General features: G+C 50.8%; 1 protein-coding gene across 1 annotated transcript; it reads right to left on the reverse strand.

The window, feature by feature from the left end:
- Positions 1 to 4099: 4099 nt before the first annotated feature.
- Positions 4100 to 7719, reverse strand: MBL2 (mannose binding lectin 2). Its single transcript, XM_047072580.1, has 4 exons — positions 7554 to 7719; positions 7024 to 7140; positions 5595 to 5669; positions 4100 to 4473 (listed from the first exon to the last, which is right to left on the reverse strand). The coding sequence occupies exons 1-4, from the start codon at positions 7717 to 7719 to the stop codon at positions 4100 to 4102; spliced, it is 732 nt and encodes a 243-aa protein (XP_046928536.1).

Below are 7719 nucleotides of genomic sequence, written 5' to 3' on the forward strand. Positions count from 1 at the left end.
CCTTGCCCGGAGCTCCTCCTACCTTTCCAGCACTTCACCAGCCACTCAGGGTCACAGGACAGCATCGCTTTGCAAAATCCACTTCCCAACATCTCCAGGTCAGGCCCCACAGTGACATTCAATCCTTCCTGGTTAATGAGAAAAAGGAAAAACAAAAAAACAACAAAAAAAAAAACCCCGATTCCCGGCAGGCTCCAAACCACAGATCAGTTACACAATCATGAGCAAATAACCTTCCAGGTCAGAGGCTGTCTCCATGACATGTGGTCTGACCCCTGGTGCTGGTCGATCTCTGACAGCCACAGAGAAGGGAGGCAGGCTGGTGCCAGGCAGGAAGGAGATTTGACGAATGTGAAAGCCTGGTCTTCGGCTGGTACCCCAAGTCCCCAGCTTTGGCTTGGGCGTGGCTAAAAGTGAGAACAGCAGAGCGGTAGGACTCTGAAGAAGGACTGTCCTACAGGCCCTGCAATTCCTGGATCTGGAACTCAGGCCGAAGCCTGGGCCTTGAATGTTGGGAACTTTTGTAGTTGTTTTCATTCTGGCCCAGGAAACAAGTCGCAGTTACGTTGGTTGTGTCCAGTCTTCCACAGGAGACCATTGACTTACAGGTGTAATTTAAATTCAAAATTCCCGTCCTGAAAGCAAGGTGTATTTGTCCTTCTAACTTACTCAGACTGGCTTTCAATGGACTTGAGAGATGGGTGGTAAGTGTTTAGGCTACAATTCCTTTGGACAAAATTGATTGACAGGTAGCAAAAGCTGAAAACAGTTCTCAGGCCCTATGGCTTTGAGCTCAAAATAGGCCCTGCAGATCTGAACCTCTGTGTAACCTTTGATTCATCCAACTTTCCAGAGAAGAAGCCATTACAGACCAATTTGCAGATAGGAAGACTGAGGGCCACTCAATGCATTAGTCAGGGAGCTGACCTCAAACCGCAAGCTCCCGGTTCCAAATCCTGAACCTCCCACACACCAAGCGCCTCTCCTTTAGCCCTAACAGGGCACACAGAGAGTCAGGCCTCTTTCCTCCCCCAGGCGTGACCCCGGGGTCAGGGCCCTGGCTCCCCAGAGGTGTGAATACCAGCTTCGTTTCCAGGAACACTCTGATGTATGACCTTCAGGTTTGTGCTCCTGGCATGAATCAGCAAAGGAAGATTGCAGCTTGGAGAAGTCTCCCAGTTCCCTGGTCCAAAAAAAAACCAGCCTGGGAAACGCGATGGCAGAGAACAGACATCAGAACCGACAACAGGGCTCGAGAGGAATGTGCTGCCTGAAGCCTGCAAGGTCTGTCCCTCGTGTGAGAGAGATCAACGACTGCATGCTCCTTAGTAAAGGAGACTGCCTGTCCTCAGCCCTTGAATGAGAGAGACTGGCGAGTCACCGCAAATCCATAATTTCCCTCTTGTTCCAGGTCCTGGGAAGCCTGGAGAATTGCGGTTTCTATCTTTGGACTCTCATGAGAATCCTAGATCTTTTTTTTTTTTTTTTATCAGTGTTTAAACGTTTATATCTTTTTGAGGGAGAGAGGCAGAGAGAGAGGGGAACAGAGGATCCGAGAATCAGGCTCTGTGCTGACAACAGAGGGCCTGACCAGGGGCTCGAACGGACGGAACCGTGAGATCATGACCTGAGCCAAAGTTGGACGTTCAACCTACTGAGCCACCCAGGTGCCCTGAGAATCCTGTATCTTTAGATCAACTCCAACTCCTCTGAGCTAACTTGCACGGCACCCCACTGCCAGCTGATAAGGTACAGGGAGCTGGGGCCTCAGTTCTAGATCAAGGGAAGTAGGGCAGCAAGGGGTTACCTTTAGAGAGGAGCTCTGAAGAGACGATCAGTTTCTAGATCAGGGAAGAACAAGTGAGGAAGAATCCTAAACGGGATGGAAGAATCTGAGCTTGTCCTGTAGATTTTTATTGCCTTTCCCTGAACTAAGGAGGCAATCGGGAGACCCTGGGGAACAATCCATGTGAAGTACATGACTATACGTTCTACCACTTTCCAGCTGGACACCACTGGCCTTTATGCACAGTATAAACAAAGGGTAGACACGATCCCCACCCCCCTACGTAAAATAGAAGGAATTACCTAATGGTTACCTGTCCGTTTTCTCATTTTTGTCTCAGCCATGAGAAAATCCGGGTGTGACTTTCATGCCTGCTGATGGGAATTCTTTTGTTTGGAGCTGTTCTATGCGTATCTTCTTTCCTTCTCAAAAGTTTCTGGTCTTTCCTTTTTCTATTTGCCACACCTGTGGTTCCACATGTGCCTCTAAACTGTAAGCACTCCCCATTCTTTTGGTAAGCAGTGTGGATTTGCACTGAAAATAGAGACCTGGTCTGCTCTACACCACGAGAATATTCTTCTCGGTGCCCCCAGGTACAGTGTCTGAAGAAGCGCCTTACTAAAAATTCAGTGAAGAGCTAATCCTTAGAGGCAAGGACCCAGGTCCTGCCACTCTCCCCCTGCCAGTGCCAATGAGGCAGTAAGTCCCCTCCCAGCGATCCCCCCCCCCCCCCGCCGCTGCCCTGATGGTCCTGCTCGCTTGGGAGAGAACCCTACCCTCTATTCACTTCTCAGTGTCCAATCCTCTCATCTATTTGGTAATTCTTTGCTGTACCCATTCAACAAATACTCATCCAACACTTACTAAATATGAGGTGCTCTCTCTTGGCAATTCAGATACAAAGAAAGCTCATTTTTACATAAATATTTCAGTAGGTTAAAGTGGCCCTTGGTCCATTCGTGAAATATTTCCTGATCTCATTTTGTGAATGGCATACATTGAAGCTGGAATTCGCTTTCCTTCCCCGGTTTGCTGCATGGGCTCCATATAACCTCAGCTCCACCTACCCCGAGGTTGCTGGAAACCAGTCCTGGTCATGAGCAGCGTTGCTGGCCAACAGGGCAACAAAACCCTGCTCAGAGGGAGGTTTTACTTGCTGACTGGGTGCCTCTGCATAATCTGACAGGGTGGCACCCGTGATCTGGATGACACTGTATAGTTTGACAGGGTGTGAAACTCACCTTTGGGGAGTTTTCCTCTTGTCTCATAATAATGGATGGTGTGGACCCATGTTAAGGTGAGGATGTCACAGAAGGAAGGGGTTGCTGAACATGAAGGGATTGAGACCTGCCCTGTGGAGAGGGACACAGCCTGCCTGGCCATCGCCTCCTCCGTGATGCTGGCATACGTCACAATGTCAAATCATTGTCCTAAAAGTATGCAGGGAGGGAAGGCTTCCCTTTGTCCTCAAGATCACCCTAGTGATGATAGGGAGGCCACAGCCGGTTGGGCAGGGTGAAGGGACTCCTGGTCTAATCCTTGTTACCGATGTGGGACACTGCCGGACATTACACTCTGGTGGTGAAAGATTTCCTGGTGCAACTCACGGACAACTAAAAACAGCACCTGGGGCACCTGGGTGGTTCAGTCGGTTGAGCGTCCGACTTCAGCTCAGGTCATGATTTTGCGGTTCGTGGGTTCGAGCCCCGCATCGGGCTCTGTGCTGACACCTCAGAACCTGGAGCCTGCTTCGGATTCTGTGTCTCTCTCTCTCTCTGCCTCTCTCTCTCTCTCTCTCTCTCTCTCTCAAAAATAAATAAACATTAAAAAATAAAAATAAAAACAGCACCCACGTCAGACGGGGCTGGCCTAGCCATGGGAAGGCACGTAGGGCAGGAGAGCTTGGCAACATGCCGTAGTGGCAACATGTGGGGGAGAAGGAGCTGGGTCTCCCGGAGGCTGAGGTCTACTGCTCTGATGCAGGCTGGCCTCCACTGGCCTCCCTGGGAGGCTGCGGTGTCCTCACTGCAGAAGGAAGGGTGTGATTTGGCCCTTTCCATGGCTGACTCTGACCCGATGCTGTGCTCTTAGGCGGGACAGAGGGTGTCCTTCACTACAGACTGGACCAGAAACCCTCGAGCCCGGCTGTCAACTTCTTGTCACTTCCTCATCCCCATAAGCACATCCCTTTATTTCCCTCCGTCCCCCTGAAGGAATGAGTCAACACCGTGGTGTGCGATGGGGAAATGGGCCATGAATTCTCTTTCGGAGCAGCAGAGAGCTCAGTGGGAAGCCAAGGAGGCGACCTCCTCCTCAGGCTGGGAATTCACAGACGGCCAGGAAGGAGGAAGAGCAGGAAATGTCATTCCAGAGCCCGTCCTGGAGGAGGATCACACAATCCTCCCCTGAGCCGTGGTCGTTAGGCTCATCCCTCTTCCAGTTGCTGTAGGCAAGCCTCCCTCCCGTCACGTACATAAACCGGCCTTCAGTCACTTCGTCCGTGATGCCCAAGAAGGCAGGGCTGCCGGCCATATCCTGGATGGCTTTATTCTCCTCAGCGTTCTTCGGCGTGGCCACGGTGCCCTGGAGCTCGGCGCACTGGGCCTTCACTTTGAAAAAAGGCATTCTTTCACCGTTGGTCACGTAGAACTTCTTCCCAGGTGTTTTGCCCAAGGAGAAGGCTTGCACTGAAATCACAATGGAAGGGATAGGTTGACTGGGCTTGGAGCTCAGCCCGGGAAACCAGGCGAAAAGCCCTTCCCTGGGAACTCAGGACTCCGAGAAATAGTCCCGTGTTCAACCATGGAGTCAGATCCTAGTAAGGGAGCACTCCTCAGCTGCAGAGCAAGCCCCCGGCAGAAAGCTTGCACTCTCCTGGGACATCCCGCCCATGAGAGGAACGTCTGTATAAACCGTCTCAGTACAGGGGACATAGGGAAGGCTGCTTGGGCCACCCTGCCAGGCTCGGGCACCAGACGTGGATGGACTGCCGTCTGAGACCAGGGATTGCTGGACAAAGAGCCAGGATTCTGGAGGCGCAGACCTTCACGTGCAATCCTTCCTCTGTTACTTCCTAGCTGTGTGACAGCGAGTGAATTACCTACACTTCCCGGACCTATCGTTCCTCACCTGTAAACAGAATGGGCCACTGGGAGGATTGAATGAAACCATATTACGAGATAATGCTAACCTAGCGCAGGCCGCGGTGTGTGATAAGCGTTCATAAATGTTAGCTTTCGGGCGCCTGGGTGGCTCAGTCAGTTAATTGTCCCACTTCAGCTCAGGTCATGATGTCACGGTTTGTGGGTTCGAGCCCCGTATCAGGCTCTGGGATGCCAGCTCGGAGCCTGGAGCCTGCTTCAGATTCTGTGTCTCCCTCTCTCTCTCTGCCCCTCCCCTGCTCAAGCTCTTTTTCTCTCTCTCTGTCTCTCTCTCTCAAATACAAATAAAAACATTAAAAAAAATTTTTTTTGGGGCGCCTGGGTGGCGCAGTCGGTTAAGCGTCCGACTTCAGCCAGGTCACGATCTCGTGGTCCGTGAGTTCGAGCCCCGCGTCGGGCTCTGGGCTGATGGCTCAGAGCCTGGAGCCTGTTTCCGATTCTGTGTCTCCCTCTCTCTCTGCCCCTCCCCTGTTCATGCTCTGTCTCTCTCTGTCCCAAAAATAAATAAACGTTGAAAAAAAAAAATAAAAAAAAAAAAATTTTTGTTTTTTTAAATGGTAGCTCTCCTCTACCCTCCCCGAAACCTAGGGCACTCTGAAGAAAAAGGTGACAGCCAAGAACACGCTGGGGGCAGAAAACAAGCTTACACTTTTTGACATGGTCCAGTTCCGATTTCAGTCTCCTCATCTCTGCCTCCAGGTTAGCCAGCTTAGTCTCCACAACTACAAAGCAATAGGGAGAAGGGTATTTATTGGGAAGAGGAACCCTAAATTGGAGAGGAGAGTATTTTGCCAAAGCGGAGTGGGGGAGGAGAAAGCTTACTGAAGAGTATGCTTGTTCTGAAAAATAAGAAAACAAAAAGAAGCAAAAAAACCCCTGCATTCCTGCCTTCTGAGATATACTTAGTAGCTCTTGTAAACTGTGACTCAGAACTAACAATAGTAATAATAATAATAGTGATAATAATAATAATCAAAACTTGTCGGGGCGCCTGGGTGGCTCAGTGGGTTAAGCCATCTGACTTGGCCCAGGTCATGATCTCATGGTTCGTGGGTTTGAGCCCCGCGTTGGGCTCCGTGCTGACAGCCCGGAGCCTGGAGCTTGCTTCGGATTTTGTATCTCCCTCACTCTCTGCCCCTCCACCACTTATACTCTGTCTCTCAAAAATAAATAGACATTTAAAAAACCTTGTAAATTATTATGGCTCTGGATCCTGTTGTTCACATATTGCTTAGAATGTTGCAGTATTATCGTTATTTGCAAGAAAAAGCCCAACTCGTTATTCTCCTTTTTGATAACTTTTTCTTAATCATTCTCTTTCATTTCTTATTCTAGGCAAACTTCTTCTTTTTTTTTTTAATTTTTTTAAAATGTTTATTTATTTCTGAGAGAGAGAGAGAGAAAGAGAAAGACAGAGCATGAGTGGGGGAGGGGCAGAGACAGAGGGAGACACAGAATCCGAAGCAGGTTCCAGGCTCTGAGCTGTTAGCACAGAGCCCCATGCGGGGCCCGAACCCACAAACCGTGAGATCGTGACCCGAGCCAAAGTCCTACACTTAACCGACTGAGCTACCCAGGTGCCCCTAGGAAAACCTCTTAATACTTTTATAATTTTGATGGGCCAGCTGGCAGATATTAACAAGAGGTCATCATTTTACTTTTGTTGTCACCGAATTTACTTCATTTTACCCTGAACGGGGGTTGCCACGACATTCCCTGGGATTCAGGGGTCCTAGGATACCCACCATTTCCACGCCACGCTTTTGACGATAGACATAAACCCCACTCTCGAGACGACATGGTTCCTGCCTCTCAGCCTGGAGCCACTTGCAGACTACATCCGCTGAGGAAGAGGCAGGCCCGTGTCCCACAGAGGCCTGGGGTTGGAAGGGGGTGATCCGGCAGGATTGGGAAGGCTGCACTCAGGCAGCACGTTCACAGAAACGCGTGTGCTGGATGGGCAGGAGTCGAGCATCTTCCAATGGGGCAGCAGGAAAAGAGCCACCTCCCACCTGGCCCAGGAGTCCCCAGGGTCTGGGGTTCCCTAGGCCCACTGTGCTGGGGTGAGCTCCTTACCTGAATCGTCTCCACGGTCTCCTTTGGCGCCCTTTACTCCTGGAGCCCCAGGAGGCCCTGTGTTTCCTGGAGGCCCCATTTTCCCCGGAGGGCCCTGCAAGCCTCTGAGCCCCTGCCCTGTTGTAAGAGGAAAGAAAAGTGATCTAGGGGCTGTGGCTCATTCCCTTTTTCCAGAAGTTCAGTTCGATTTACAATGACCCCAGAAAACCTCCAGTGAACCAGTGGTGACCCAAGAAAAAAGATCTTCCTGCATTCCAGGGGACAGCCTGTCCTCCGGGCCAGCTCCCTGAACAGGCAGGACACCTGCTGTCTGCAAATAACCACGCATCACGGATTCTGGGGTGGAAACGTGGAATCCTAGAGAACCAGAGAAGCATCTTTGCTTTGGAGAGAATGACCTTTCACAGGAATGATTCTGAGTGAGTCACTGCCCAGCACGATGACAGGTGAGCCTCATCCTGTCTCCGCTGGGTCCCTTACGGGGAACAGTCTGGTGTTGGGGGTAAAGATTTAAGCAGCCTGTCCTGTACCTGGTTCCCCCTTTTCTCCCTTGGGTCCATCTCGTCCATCTCTGCCTGGGATGCCACAGGCGATCGCTGAGCAGGTCTTCAGGGCATCCTCGGAGATTTTTATTTCTGAGCTGGATGCTGTCAGCATACACAGAAGGAGGACAGGAAGTGATGAAGACGGGAACAT

Source organism: Lynx rufus, unplaced genomic scaffold, assembly GCF_022079265.1.
Source record: "Lynx rufus isolate CCGP_SWC_20201006 ecotype Redwood Valley unplaced genomic scaffold, mLynRuf1.p SCAF_11, whole genome shotgun sequence".
In the NCBI taxonomy this organism is placed as follows: Eukaryota; Metazoa; Chordata; class Mammalia; order Carnivora; family Felidae; genus Lynx; species Lynx rufus.

Excerpts from the sequence above, each read along its gene's own strand:
- MBL2 (XM_047072580.1), bottom strand. The coding sequence starts at position 7,719 with ATGTTCCCGTCTTCATCACTTCCTGTCCTCCTTCTGTGTATGCTGACA. Across the intron at positions 7,141-7,553 it reads GGGAGAAAAGGGGGAACCAG|GGCAGGGGCTCAGAGGCTTG; the intron begins GTACAGGACAGG and ends CTCTTACAACAG. Across the intron at positions 4,474-5,594 it reads ACTGGACCATGTCAAAAAGT|TGCAAGCCTTCTCCTTGGGC; the intron begins GTAAGCTTGTTT and ends TTGTGATTTCAG.